This window comes from Lithobates pipiens, unplaced genomic scaffold, assembly GCF_037356315.1.
Source record: "Lithobates pipiens isolate NorthernLeopardFrog02 unplaced genomic scaffold, aLitPip1_a1.2 Scaffold_13, whole genome shotgun sequence".
Classification (NCBI taxonomy): Eukaryota; Metazoa; Chordata; class Amphibia; order Anura; family Ranidae; genus Lithobates; species Lithobates pipiens.
Window position 1 is genome coordinate 547,331,501 of NW_027507718.1, and position 15,174 is coordinate 547,346,674.

A 15,174-nucleotide genomic window follows, 5' to 3' on the forward strand; every position below is an offset into this window, starting at 1 on the left:
GGTGTATGGTGCACGCTTTTTCAGTTATCATTAGGACCACCCTCTGCTATCTGGTAAATGTGAACCCCTAGGGGAGTGTGACGCACGTGTTGTCGATCTTGGTGTATGGTGCATGCTTTTTCAGTTATCATTAGGACCACCCTCTGCTATCTGGTGAATGTGAGCCCCTAGGGGAGTGTGACGCACGTGTTGTGGATCTTGGTGTATGGTGCACGCTTTTTCAGTTATCATTAGGACCACCCTCTGCTATCTGGTGAGTGTGAACCCCTAGGGGAGTGTGAAGTACGTGTTGTGGATCTTGGTGTACGGTGCACGCTTTTTCACTTATCACTAGGACCACCATTTGCTCTCTGGACTCTAATCACCAACTGTCATACATCTGTTTCTCATATGATTCAACCATATGAAGGGTGGTCAGATTATGGACTGATAGGAGCGCTGCTATAGTATTTGATGGTGCATTAATATAGGCCTTTGGACTGGATACTATGAGTTCATTAATTATTGTGTAAAATTTCAGTGGCTGCTTTTTATGTGAATCTTTATGTTGTATTTTTTATTATCATTGTTTTATTGATTGTTTTATCTTGTAAGAAACATAGCGCTGAGGTAGTGTAAGTAGGTCCTTAATACACTCCAAGAAAATTGTATCGTGTATGGCCAGTCTTAGTCCATAGGGTTCGATATTGAGTTGGCCCACCCTTTGCAGGTATAACAGCTCCAACTCTTCTGGGAAGGCCGTCCACGAGGTTTAGGTGGGTGTCTATGGGAATGTTTGACCATTCTTCCAGAAGTGCATTTGTGAGGTCAGGCACTGATGTTGAATGATAAGACCTGGCTCACAGTCTCCGCACTAATTCATCCCAAAGGTGTTTTATTGGGTTGAGGGCAGGACTCTGTGCAGGTCAGTCAAGTTCCTCCACCCCAAACTCGCTCATCCGTGTCTTTATGGATCTTGCTTTGTGCACTTGTCTGAATCATGGTGGAGGGGGGATTATGGTGTGGGGGTTGTTTTTCAGGGGTTGGGCTTGGCCCCCTTAGTTCCAGTGAAGGGAAATCTTAAGGTGTCAGCATACCAAGACATTTTGGACAATTTCATGCTCCCAACTTTGTGGGAACAGTTTGGGGATGGGCCCTTCCAGTTCTAACATGACTGCTCACCAGTGCACAGAGCAAGGTCAAGACACGTATGAGTGAGTTTGGGGTGGAGAAACTTGACTGGCCTGACCCCAACCCCATATAACACCTTTGGGATGAATTAGAGTGGAGACTGTGAGCCAGGCCTTTTCATCCACATCAGTGACTTACCTCACAAATGCTCTTCTGGAAGAATGGTCAAACATTCCCATAGACACCCTCCTAAACCTTGTGGACGGCCTTCCCAGAAGAGTTAGAGCTGCAATGGGTGAGCCAACTCAATATTGAACCCTACGGACTAAGACTGGGATGTCATTAAAGTTCATGTGTGTGTGAGAAGGCAGGTGTCCCAATACTTTTTGGTAATATAGTGTATGTGCGTGAACATTTTTCTGCCAGCAGTTCAGCTTTAAGAGAAATAGAGTAATAGGGAAGTGATGAGAGGTCCAGGAAATGTGCCATAAAACTCTTCCGTAATTCTGTTGTCACACAATTACTTTCTGTCAGCCGGAGGCTCACATTCCCGTATACCATCATATATACACCTTCATAACAGACGGTCTGAGGAGAAAGGTGAGTCACTTTACTATTGCTGAATGGATGGAGAGCGGTAAGGAGATTTCCTGTTTATTACAAGGAGAGTCTTCTTACCTGGTCCTATAAGTGGGCCATACCCCTAGGGAAGGACAGTGATCATATCTGGTTTTGTAGGAGAGCCACGTACCTATGGGGATCATATCTAATCCTATAGGAGGGTCACATCCCTAGGAAAGGACAGTCATCACACCTGGTTCTGTAGGAAGGCCACATTCCTACGGTGATCATACCCGATCCCGTAGGAGGATCATATCTCTAGGGAAGGACAGCCATCATGCCAGGTTCCATAGGAGGGTCACATCCCTAGGGAAGGACAGTTCTCATACCTGGTTCCATAGAAGGGCCACATCCCTAGATATGGACAGGCATCGTATCTGGCTCTGTAGGAGGGTCACACCGCTAGGAAAGGGCAGTGAGCTTACCTGGTTACATAGAAGGGCCACATTCCTTGATATGGGCAAGCATCGTATCTGGCTCTGTAGGAGGGTCACACCCCCTAGGAAAGGACACTGAGCTTACCTGGTTGCATAGGAAGGCCACATCCCTAGGGAAGGACAGTGATCATACCTAGTTCTGTAGGTAGACCGCATCCCTAAGGAAGGACAGTGATCGTACCTGATTCTGTAGGAGGGCCATATCCCCAGGGAAGGACACTGATCGTATTTGGTTCTGTAGGAGGGCCAAATCCCTAGGGAAGGATAGTGATCGTACCTACTTCTGTAGGAGGGCCACATCCCCAGGGAACTCACTGATTATATCTGTTTCTGGAGGAGGGCCACATCTCTAGGGAAGAACAGTTGTAATACCTGGTTCTGTAGATGGGCCAGATCTCTAGGGAAGGACTATGATTGCATTGGGTTCTGTAGGAGGGCCACATCCCTAGGGAAGGATACTGATCATACCTGGTTCTGTAGGAGGGCCACATCCCTAGGGAAGAACAGTGATAATACCTGGTTCTCTAGGAGGGCCACATACCTAGGGAAGGACAGTTGTGATACCAGGTTCTGTAGATGGGCCAGATCCCTAGGCAAGGACTATGATTGCATTGGGTTCTGTAGGAGGGCCACATCCCTAGGGAAGGATACTGATCATACCTGGTTCTGTAGGAGGGCCACATCCCTAGGGAAGAACAGTGATAATACTTGGTTCTCTAGGAGGGCCACATACCTAGGGAAGAACAGTGATAATACTTGGTTCTCTAGGAGGGCCACATACCTAGGGAAGAACAGTGATAATACTTGGTTCTCTAGGAGGGCCACATACCTAGGGAAGAACAGTGATAATACCTGGTTCTCTAGGAGGGCCACATCCCTAGGGAAGAACAGTGATAATACCTGGTTCTCTAGGAGGGCCACATCCCTAGGGAAGAACAGGGATAATACCTGGTTCTCTAGGAGGGCCACATCCCTAGGGAAGAACAGGGATAATACCTGGTTCTCTAGGAGGGCCACATCCCTAGGGAAGAACAGTGATAATACCTGGTTCTCTAGGAGGGCCACATACCTAGGGAAGGACAGTTGTGATACCAGGTTCTGTAGATGGGCCAGATCCCTAGGCAAGGACTATGATTGTATTGGGTTCTGTAGGAGAGCCACATCCCTAGGGAAGGATACTGATCATACCTGGTTCTGTAGGAGGGCCACATACCTAGGGAAGGACAGTGATCATACCTGGTTTTGCACAGAGCAGGTAAATAGAGCATGTTTGTTATTTTATTAAAAACAATCTAGACTTTACAATCACTTCAAGCCAGATTTTAAAGGGTTAACCTGCGGCCTGTAAAGGAATACTTACCTCTACAGCTGGCCTGGAGTCAGAATTCCAATGTCTTCAAGCAGTACAGCCAACGGCAAGGTCTTCATCATTTGGCAGTTCTGGGAATGGTTCCTCCATCTCTACAGGACTTAGTAGTTATATTTTGGCTGGCTGGAGGAGCCATTAAGAGCATTGAGGGAACAGAGATGTTCAACACTACTGGAAGTGTTGGAAGACCTAACTGGAGACTGTACTGCCTGAAGATAGCAGACTTCAAACTCGCCACCTGCCAGAGAGTTCGGATTTTTTGGGAAGTGTGAAAGTCAGTTGAAGCCATCCTTTTTTGACTTAGCACTATGGCAGCAAAGGTGTCCAGTATGCCCCCTCACCAATATTTCAACAGTACGAACAAATGGCCACTGCCCCCCACCTATAACTGGCCTTTGCAACAAGGAGCACATGGAAGAAAAAAAAACAAAGACATTTCCGGCTCAACTTACCGACCAGCCTGCTAACCAACCAAAATGTACATTAAAAACAGGGGTGTCCAGTGTGCCCTTGTGCCTTTAAGGAGGGGTGGGCTCCCTCCAGGCTCACCTGCCCTCCACCTATCCATTATAATGCATGTGCTTCCACTATGGAGGCTCTCAAAATTTAGAGATAGGACTACAGATACTGGGGTGCCTTAATGGGGCTCTGTAGCTTACGCACGTATTTACAAATTTGTGCAAACTAAACACCTGTTTTTACTGCATACTGTTATGCCCCGTACACACGATCAGAAATTACGCCAGCAAAAGTCCGATGTGAGCTTTTGATCGGAAATTCCGACCATGTGTACGCTCCATCGGACTTTTGCTGGCGGAATTTCCGCCAGTAAAATATTGAGAGCAGATTCTCTGTTTTTCGGTCGCAAAAAGTTCCTATCGGAAATTCCGATGGTCTGTATGCAATTCCTACGTGCAAAAAAACACGCATGCTCGGAATCAAGTACGGGACGGGCGGGGTCAGTTTGGATTAGCAGAAGGAGCCCAAAGGGTGGCGCGCTTCGTATGGAACTTCCCATTTCTAGTGCCGTCGTACGTGTTGGACGTCACCGCGTTCTTGAAGGTCGAAAGTTCCGAGAACTTTTGTGTGACCGTGCGTATGCAAGTCAAGCTTGAGCAGAATTGATGGTTTTTCCAACGAGAATTCCGATAGTGTGTACGGGGAATTACATAGGATAATTCAGTTGGTTAGCCAGCTGGTCGGTAAGTTGAGCCGGGAATTTCTTTGGTTTTGTTTGGCATGCATTGCCCTTCCATGTGCTCCTTGCTGCCAAGGCAGGTTATGGGTGAGGACAGTGGCCATTTGTTTGTACTGTAAGAATAAAAACTAGCAAGTGTTCTAATCCTTCTGCAATCTGTACAAAAAAAAAGTTTGGCCTTTAGTTATACTTTAAGGACTATGTTTTCTAGAGATGCCATGATGTTGGCATGTGATTTTTCCATATATATATATATATATATATATATATATATATATATATATATATATACTGTACGTGGAGACCTCTGTTTTTCTTAATATATTAAAAAGAGATTTTATAAAGTTTCTTTTGCGGGTTGATAGGGTTGCATCCACGGGAACTTACGAAACTTCTTCAGTATGGTTCTCTATTTTCAAAAGCTGGTTCCCTTTTTTTTTATAATTTGCTGACTATTAGCCCTTGTACACACGGGTCGGGCATTCTGACAACCAAATCCGACGGATTTTGTCCGAAACTGTTGCATACACACGGTCGGACAAAGTTGTCGGAAAATCCGATCGTTCAGAACGTGATGACGTAATTTCGTTATGATGGGACTACGTTCAGGCTAGTAGCCAATAGCTTTGGTCTAAGAATTTGATCTGAGCATGCGTGGCACTTTTTTCAGTCGGAGTAGGCTACACATGATCGGAGTATGTCCGATCGGAGCATTTTGTCGGAAATTTTTTACGGAAAAGTTGGAAAACTTGGTCCGTCTGATACTCCGACGGAAACAGTCCGATGGAGACCACACACAGTCGGATTATCCGACTAAACGGTCCGATAGGACACATTCCGTCGGAATCTCCGACCGTGTGTACAAGGGCTCAGATCTCACTTTTTCAGGTTTCTGGGAAATAGTCTGTGAATTCAGAAAGGTCCCCGAAGTTGGATGTAAAGGCAAAGCTAAAGTGGTGTTAGTGGGTGGTGTATGTGATCAGACTAAATCATTCTAAGCCCTTGTACACACGGTCGGAGATTTCCACAACCAAATCCGTTGGATTTTGCCCGTCGGATTTAGTCCGACGGATTGTGTCCGAAACTGTTGCATACACACGGTCGGACTAAGTTGTCGAAAAATCTGATCTTTCAGAACGTGATGACGTAATTTCATTACGATTGGACTACGTTCAGGCTAGTAGCCAATAGCTTTGATGTAGGAATTTGATCTGAGCATGTGTGGCACTTTGTCCGTCGGAGTAGGCTACACATGATCGGAGTATGTCCGATCGGAGCATTTTGTCGGAAAATTTTACGGACAAGTTGGAAAACTTGGTCCGTCGGATACTCTGTCCGATGGAGACCACACACAGTCGGATTATCCGACTAAACGGTCTGATAGGACACATTCTGTCGGAATCTCCGACCGTGTGTACAAGGGCTCAGATCTCACTTTTTCAGGTTTCTGGGAAATAGTCTGTGAATTCAGAATTGTCTTCTCAGTCTCTAAAAAGATCCCTGAAGTTTGATGTAAAGGCAAAGCTAAAGTGGTGTTAGTGGGTGGTGTATGTGAGCAGACTAAATCATTCTAACTGGGATCCAACCAGAAAGTGATTAATGGCTAGTGACTATGTACCATCCATTGACCACTTTAATGGTGGATCCCGCAATCCATTCCTGAAACGTGGCCTTACAAAACCCTTACTGCAGACCTCCGATCAACAAGTGGAAGTGGAAGTCCAACTTTTATTTATTCACAGGGAACACACAAGATTGTAGGGTGGGATCCTGGGAACCTGCCCTGTAATAGCTTTAATGCCATATTTGCAAAACCTAACTGTTAGTTCTTAATGGGAAATCTGAGCCTGGGAACATGAACACAACTGGCTTGATGAAGGTAATTTCCCGTCAGAAGCCCCCCCCCCCCATAACATCGGAGGTCCCCCTTCACATCAGACACCCCCCATTATATCGCAGATCCCCCTATCACATTAAATATCCACCCATCACATCAGAGGTCCCTCCCTTCACATCAGTGCCCCTTCATATCACATGTCCCCCATCATATCACATGTAGTACTTCATATTCCCATCGCACACGTTCCTGGATGAGCTCTCAGATTTGGGTGCTGTAGCAACAACCAGCTGGACACTGGTTCAAGTCACAGTGACGATATTTGCCAGCACACCATGGAACGACACAAATAGCGTCCAAACGGGTGATTTATTGCATGATCACAACACAAGGATAGTCCTTGTTTTGTGATCATGCAATAAATCCTCCGTTTGGACGCTATCTATGTCGTTCCATGGTGTGCTGGCAGATATCTTCACCATCATATCACATATCCCCCCCATCTTATCACAGATCCCCCCATCACATCAAAAGCTCCTCCATCAACATCAGAGTCCCCCCCCCATCACATCAAAAACCCCCTTCACTTCAGAGGTCCCCCATCATATCACAAGTCTCTCCATAACTTCAGACCCCCCCCCCCCCAGTACATGAGAGCTCCCATCACACCAGAGCCATCCCTATACATCAGGGCCCCCTATACATAAGTCTTGTCATCATATCCGAGTGACCCCATCACATCAGAGCCTCCCCATCAAATCATAGTTCTCCGTCCCTACAGAATCCCTCATCACATCATAGTCTCCCTATCACACAGCCCCCCCCCACCCACCCATAACACTGTTCCTCAGTCTCACAGGTCTTTTTATTGCACAGCACCCCAATCACACAGTCCCCCATCACAGAGACCCCCACGCACACAGTCCCCTCTTCACATTAGAGCCCTACCCTTTGCATCCAGCGCCGTGGAAGAGGACGGGAGATGAAAGAGTGTCCTGGTCCTACAGCGTCGTTAGTTGTTTTGGTATTGGTGGCTTGCCAACCAGACCATGGCAACTCATGATGCTGCTCCCAGTGCAAACTGGGCCCCCCGTGATCCTGACACCCCAGGGGGAACCCAGATGGCTCCCTGGTTGAGAAACCTTGATTTAGCACAGCGTTTCCTTAAAAGCCAGTGTCACAGAGACAGGGAGCCTCGTCCCACAATCTCCAAGGCCCAGTGACTAAATAAAAGAACAATCTCATTAGATCTCTGCCGCTCAATGACTGGAGGTCAGCATTTAGGGGTGGGCAACCTGTGCTGCAACATATAGTGCGGCTTCCTAGGTTGACCAGTAAGTCATCAGCAGTTCATTACGAATGGCACAGATTGAGACTAACCACTGGCAGGGCAGACCTGTTATTATTCAGGGACCACTACAGGCTGTGATGGGTCCCTTTTGGAATTTTCATTTGCGGTCTTTCAAAATTGATGGGCGGCACAGTGGTGTAGTGGTTAGCACTCTCGCCTAGCAGTAAAATAGGGTCACTGGTTTGAATCCCAACCACGACGCTACCTGCATGGAGTTTGCATGATCTCCCTGTGCCTGTGTGGGTTTCCTCCAGGTACTCCGGTGTCCTCCCACACTCCAAAGACATGCAGGTAGGTTAATTGGTTTCTGTCCAAAATTGGCCCTAGTGTATGAATGGGGACCTTGGATCATGGCTCCTTGGGGGTGCAATGTACAGGGATAGGGACAATTGTAGACGCTCACTCAGGTTGACCTGGATGGACTGGTGTCTTTATTCAACCTTAGTAACTATGTAAAAAAATGGCCAATTTTACAAATCGTAATTTATTACAACAGCATTTAAACCCCAAATAGCCCCCTTTAATCATTTTCCTTGCAAATTAATAGAGAATTTATAAATATTGTCCTGTGATCCTACTACATTCTACTTTTTTTGTATCTCTTTATTCATCTTCTCTCTTCCTTTTGTTTCTTTTGCATTCATAAGACATCATATTTCTCATTTTCCTTTGACTTAGCTACAAGGCGAGCTGCTAGGGAATGGCTGACTACTCCATACGGAAGTACGACAATGGGGATTATTTTGCCGTTCGTGAATTGTTTGCCCAAGGAATGTTGGGTTACGTTCCGGGCTCTACCTCGTACATGTTGAAGCTCCCCCAAGTCTACTGCCCTATCCTGGCATCATTCATCATATTGCAGTTGTTTTATCGGTCCTTCTTCCTGTCTCTGTTGGTTGTTGGGATATTCTTGGTCTCCATTCATTTTTTAATGACATTTGCGTGTCGTAAATTGATAAAGGAATGTCACAACGGTGATTTACTAAACATCGAAGAGTCCTACATTTGGAGACCCAACTCCTGCTTCTGGGTGGTCGAGTCCGGTGGTCGGATTTTAGGGATGGTGGGTGCCCGTCCTGCCCCGAACTCCAGCAGTGACATGACGCTACGACGTTTGTCCGTGGCTAAAGACCAGCAACGCCGAGGGATCGCCAAGGCCCTGTGCATGACGGTTTTTGAGTTTGCTCGCCAGCAAGGATATAAACGTGTCATTCTAGATACATCAACTTTTCAAGTCAGTGCTCATAAACTGTATCAACACTTGGGCTTCAGGATAACCAAAATAATACCAGGCAGAACTAGACTTGGAAGGTTTGCAAAAATGTCTGTGATGTTCTACAGCTATGAGCTCTAGATGTGATAATACAAGAGAGGGATGGCTATTGTGGGGACATGTGTGGAAGATACTGTATATGGGGGCTATGTTAAAGATACAGTGCATCCGGAAAGTATTTACAGCACTTCACTTTTTCCACATTTTGTTATGTTACAGCCTTATTTAAAAATGGATTAAGTTCATTATTTTCCTTAAAATTCTACAAACAATACCCCATGATGAAGAAGTTTGTTTGAAATCTTTGCAAATTTCTTAAAAATAAACAATGAAAACAAATGACATGTACATAAGTACTCACAGCCTTTGCTCAATACTTTGGTGAAGCACCAATTACGGCCTCAGGTCTTTTTGAGTATGATGCTACAAGCTTGGAACCAGGCATGTACTGGCCATCAGGACTACCGGGAGTTTCCCGGTGGGTCGATGGCTCAGTGGGCCACTCTGATGTAAGGGGGCTGCTGATGGGACACCCTGATGTAAGGGGGCTGCTGATGGGACACTCTGATGTAAGGGGGTGCTGATGGGACCGTCTGATGTAAGGGGGCTGCTCATGGGACACTCTGATGTAAGGGGGTGCTGATGGGACACTCTGTTGTAAGGGGGCTGGTGATGGGACACTCTAATGTAAGGGGGCTGGTGATGGGAAACTCTGATGTAAGGGGTGCTGATGGGACACTCTGATGTAAGGGGGTGCTGATTGGACACTCTGATGTAAGGGGGTGCTGATGGGACACTCTGTTGTAAGGGGGCTGGGGATGGCACACTCTCATGTAAGGGGGCTGGTGATGGGACACTCTGATGTAAGGGGGCTGGGGATGGGACACTCTCATGTAAGGGGGCTGCTGATGGGACACTCTGATGTAAGGGGGTGCTGATGGGACACTCTGATGTAAGGGGTGCTGATGGGACACTCTGATGTAAGGGGGCTGGTAATGGGACACTCTGATGTAAGGGGGTGCTGATGGGACACTCAAAATGTAAGTGGGCCGGTCTGGATGAACTCCAGGGCCAAATTTCTGTCCCAGTCCAGCCCTGCTTGGAACACCTATTTTTGGCCAGTTTCTCCCATTCTTCTTTGTAGGACCTCTCAAGATCCATCGGGTTGGATGAGGAGCGCCTGTGCACAGCAATTTTCAGATCTCTCCTGAGATGTTCAATCGGGTTCAAAACTGGGCTCTGGCTGGGCCACTGAAGGACATTCACAGAGTTGAGTGTAGCCCCTTCTTTGTTATCTTGGCTGTGTGCTTAGGGTCATTGTCCTGTTGGAAGATGAATCTTCTCCCCCAGTCTGTGGTCAAGAGTTCTCCTGACTAGTCTCCCAGTTCCTGCCACTGATGAGCGGTGCCTGGTTTCCTCCAGAGATGACGCTTGCCATTCAGGCCAAAGAGTTCGCCCCTGTACACACGGTCGGAGATTTCGACAACCAAATCCGTCTGATTTTCTCCGTCGGATCTTGCCCGAAACTGTTGCATACACACGGTCGGACTAAGTTGTCGAAAAATCCGATCTTTCAGAACGTGATGACGTAATTTCGTTACGATGGGACTACATTCAGGCTAGTAGCCAATAGCTTTGATGTAGGAATTTGATCTGAGCATGCGTGGCACTTGGTCCGATCAAAATTCGCTACACATGATCGGAGTATGTCCGACCGGCCCGAGTTGGTCGGGCAATATTTCCAACATGTTGGAAAATTGGGTCCGACGGATATTCGGACGGAATCAGTCCGATGCATACCACACACAGTCGGATTATCCGACAACACGGTCCGATAAGACGCATTCCGACGGATTCTCCGACCGTGTGTACAAGGGCTTCAATCTTTGTTTCATAAGACCAGAGAATGTTGTTTCCCATGGTCTGAGAGGCCTTCAGGTGCCTTTTGGCAAACTCCAGGTGGGCTGTCATGTGCCTTTTACTGACGGGTGCCTTCTGCCTGGCCACTCTACCATACAGGCCTGATTGGTGGAGTGCTGCAGAGATGGTTGTTCTTCTGGAAGGTTCTTCTCTCTCCACAGAGAAACGTTGGAGCTCTGTCAGAGCGACCATCGGGTTCTTGGTCACCTCCCGAACTAAGGCCCCTCTTCCCCGATCACTCAGTTTGGCCGGACGTATGAAGAGTCCTGGTGGTTACAAACGTCTTCCGTTTATGGATGATGGAGGTCACTGTGCTCATTGGGACCTTCAATGCTGCAGACATTTTTCTGTACCCTTCTCCAGATCTGTGCCTCCATACAATCCTGTCTCGGAGGTCTACAGACAATTCCTTGGACTTCATGGCTTGGTTTGTGCTCTGACATGCACTGTTACCTGTGAGACCTTATATAGACAGGTGTGTGCCTTTCCAAATCATGTCCAATTAACTGAATTTACCACAGATGGACTCCAATCAAGATGTAGAAACATCTCAAGGATGATCAGTGATGCACCTGAGCTCAATTTTGAGTGCCATGGCAAAGGTTGTGAATACTTATGTACATGGGATTTTTTTTTTGTTTTTTTTTCAAATAAATTTGCAAAGATTTCAAATATACTTCTTTCATGTTGCCATTATCGGGTATTGTTTGTAGAATATTGAGGAAAATAATGAACTTAATCCATTTTTGAAAAAGGCAGTAACAAAATGTGGAAAAAGTGAATAGAGCTTTTCTTAACTTTCTTACTTCTGAGGAACCCTTGAAATAGTTTTCAAGTTTCGGGACACTGCTAAAAAAATTCTATCAACAGCTCAATGGGGGGGGGGGGGGGGGGACAGCTACCTGTTATGAAGTGTATCCTGTGTCCTGCTGATTGCTCCTTCATGTAGAATTCTCTCCAATGATGACAAGCCCCCTCCACAGCCTTGGGGCTATATGGCTTAGTTGCCTATATCTAACACTTATGTGCATTGAAGAAGTCCTGTTGGCTACCCGTCCCTTTTTCCTCCATTCAGAAAAGTCTCGTATTATTTTGAGTGGATAAGGGAATCCTGTCATTTATCCACCCCCCCCCCCCTCCATTCACAGAACACGTTACATTCAGTGAAAACCATACAAAGACTTTTCTGAATGGAGGAGACAATGGAAAGGGGTGGGCAGCCATTGGGACTTCTTCAATGTACTGCAATGGTACACCCAAGGCAATTAACCCATTTTGTATCAGAAGTTCAGGGCTGTGAGGAAGACCTGCCATCACTGGAGAGAAGATTCCCACACTAAGGTAAAGCCACGTGGACATAATGTGGCATGGACAATATTAGGATAACAAAATTCTCAGATTGTGGGGTTCCTCAACATTAGCCTTCATATATTGGTGGTAATTATCATGGAACCCTGTTTGGGAAAGGCTGGATAGATAGATAGATAGATAGATAGATAGATAGATAGATAGATAGATAGATAGATAGATAGATAGATAGATAGATAGATAGATAGATAGATAGATAGAGCCAAATATAGCCAAAAATACATAGAATCTCCTCTAAGTGATTGAGTTCAGGTGTTTCCAAAAAAGGGCACTATATATTCTGCAACATACAAAGACATTTTAGACCAGTTAGTGGGAGGAATGCCCTTTATATTGGTGGCCAGTAAGAAGAACGCTCATTGTTCATTGGTGTCATACCACTGGTTCTGCTTGAACTGGAACCATGGAGGCCCCATAAGATGGGAGATCAATCAGCCACAGCTCAAGCAACCTCTAACAACCTCTGGAGGAACCTTAGGGTCCATGGAACCCTGGTTGAGAATCCCTGTTTTAGACAATGGTGCTCTTCCACCCTTGTGGGTGAAGACCCTCTTCTGTGTACAAAGCTAGCTTCAATAAAGACATGATTTGAGGAGTTTGGTGTGGAGGATCTTCGGCGTCTTGCACAGAGCCCTGACCTTAATGCTACTGAACATCTTTGGGGTGAATTGGACCACCTATTGTGAGCTAGGTCTTCTCATCCAACATGAGCACCTGGCCTCACAAACGTTCTTTTGGCTGAATGGGCATAAATTCCCTCTAGACATTCTCCAAAATCTTGTGAAAAGCCTTCCCAGAAGAGTAGAAGCTGGTCCAGAAGAGTAGAAGCTGGCCCAGAAGAGTAGAAGCTGGTGTAGCTTCAAAGGGAGGACCGTTCCATATTAATGGCCATGGTTGGAAATGAGATAACCAATGATCTCATAAATGGGGAGAGAGAAGTGCCACTGTCCACTTTATACTGATGCATACAGTATATCCTCCAGTGCTTCAGGCAGGAAACAAGTGTTCATGTCTCCTTATAACAGTGGTCTCCAAACTGCTACCCGGGGGCCAGATGCGGCCTCTTTTCTTGCTTTTTTCTGGCCCTTGAGACTCTATCCCAACAATATCCACCACTGATGCCAACAATGGGGCAAAATTCCCCCTTGAGCCACTGTGCCATAAAATTCCTCCCAATACAATGAGGCACAATTCCTCCCAATGACACCAATGATAGGACACATTTTATCCCAATGACACCAAAGTTCGGAGCACAATTACTCCCACTGCAACAAACAATGGGGGCGGTATTTTTTTCCCACCGACATCAGGACCTTTTCTACTCCCAATAGCCACGGTCCGTCCGTCCTACCTAAAGTCTGAAAGGCAGTAAACAGACCCTTTGTATAGAAATTTTGGGCCCCCCTGCTTTATAATGTATAGGGCTGCAGTTTACTGGTGTTTCAGAGAGTTTACAGAACCCTGGAAAATCAAATACATGTTCACATGGAAAAAATATATAAGCAATGGTACACAATGAGGTAGCCCAGGTCAAGAGCTTTAGCCTGATTCACCGTTCTGCTGGCCGGACTCGGGGACTTGGAGATGCTCCTGTATAAAACACTCCCATTTTACCAGACCTTACATACACTGTTTTAAAGAGGCACTGCAGTCTGCTCACATAATTTGTAATACAAACATCTTTGCCATTCCGAAGCTTCCCTCCAACCACTTCGCCTACTATTTTATGTATACCGTGATTCTGTACTTTCCAAATATTACGCAGAAATCTCCCTCCAGTCTGGCTGCAGCCATTTTTAACTGTGGGCAGCTTAAGCTTCTGCCTGTTTACTTCCTGGATTTACACAGACACACACACACACACCTCCAGCTCCGCAGCTCTCATTGGCCCTCTTATGACTCACCCCCCACCACCCTTCCTGTCAAGAAGAGCTGTGCATAATGTCCAGGATTTCAGGTGGAGGGTTAAACACACAGAGAATTGTTACAAATTCCTATATATAGGAGATGTTATACACTGGATGGTCATCTGATTCTTGAATACGTTCTGCACTGTCTGTTTTTTTTTTTTTTTTTCTGTTATTAACTTGAAAAGAAAAAAAATGTTTTGTATTATATTTTACTAAACGTTATTAAAATGTCATCGTTATTCCTTTAGCACATTTATTTTTGTATAATAGCTTTACCACCGGATTTTCATTTGATACATTTTGTATCACAGGAAGCCTATGAATGAAATGTTCTGCTTGATACATTGTGGTTATTTAAATGTCATTTAAGCGGGTGGGTGTCAATGCTGGGGGGGGGGGGAGGTAACCGCCAAACCAAACGACTGCTGTGATTGGCTCTCACAGTGGTCACAGGATTGGGAGCCCCTCCCGCTCGGCTTGCAATCACGAATAAAGACTGACAACGCTTGGCGACAACACGGCGTTTGTGACGGGAATATTTAGCAATCAGGTGCTTCATGTCTGAGCAAGATTTGTTTTATTAAAAGGAAATTCTAAATGTTATTGGTCCTTTCTATTCATATTTATGTAAATGATTTAACTATTTTTATTAATGTTTATATTTATATTTATATATACATACAGTATCTCACAAAAGTAAGTACACCCCTCACATTTACAGTATGTAAATCTTATTCTTCGATCTTTTCATGTGACGACACTGAAGAAATGACACTTGTC

At 45.7% G+C, this 15,174-nt stretch overlaps 2 protein-coding genes across 3 annotated transcripts in view; both read left to right on the forward strand.

Annotated features, from left to right (window-relative positions):
* The window catches only part of LOC143975814 (putative N-acetyltransferase camello), an 87,562-nt gene that overhangs the window by 21,865 nt on the left and 50,523 nt on the right, over positions 1-15,174 (forward strand). The gene's annotated exons all lie outside the window — the stretch shown is intronic.
* LOC143975816 (putative N-acetyltransferase camello) lies at positions 1,565-11,365 on the forward strand. The gene is made up of 2 exons (XM_077478370.1): positions 1,565-1,710; positions 8,602-11,365. Exon 2 carries the CDS (start codon positions 8,624-8,626, stop codon positions 9,275-9,277), a length of 654 nt encoding a protein of 217 aa, XP_077334496.1. The 5' UTR covers positions 1,565-1,710; positions 8,602-8,623; the 3' UTR covers positions 9,278-11,365.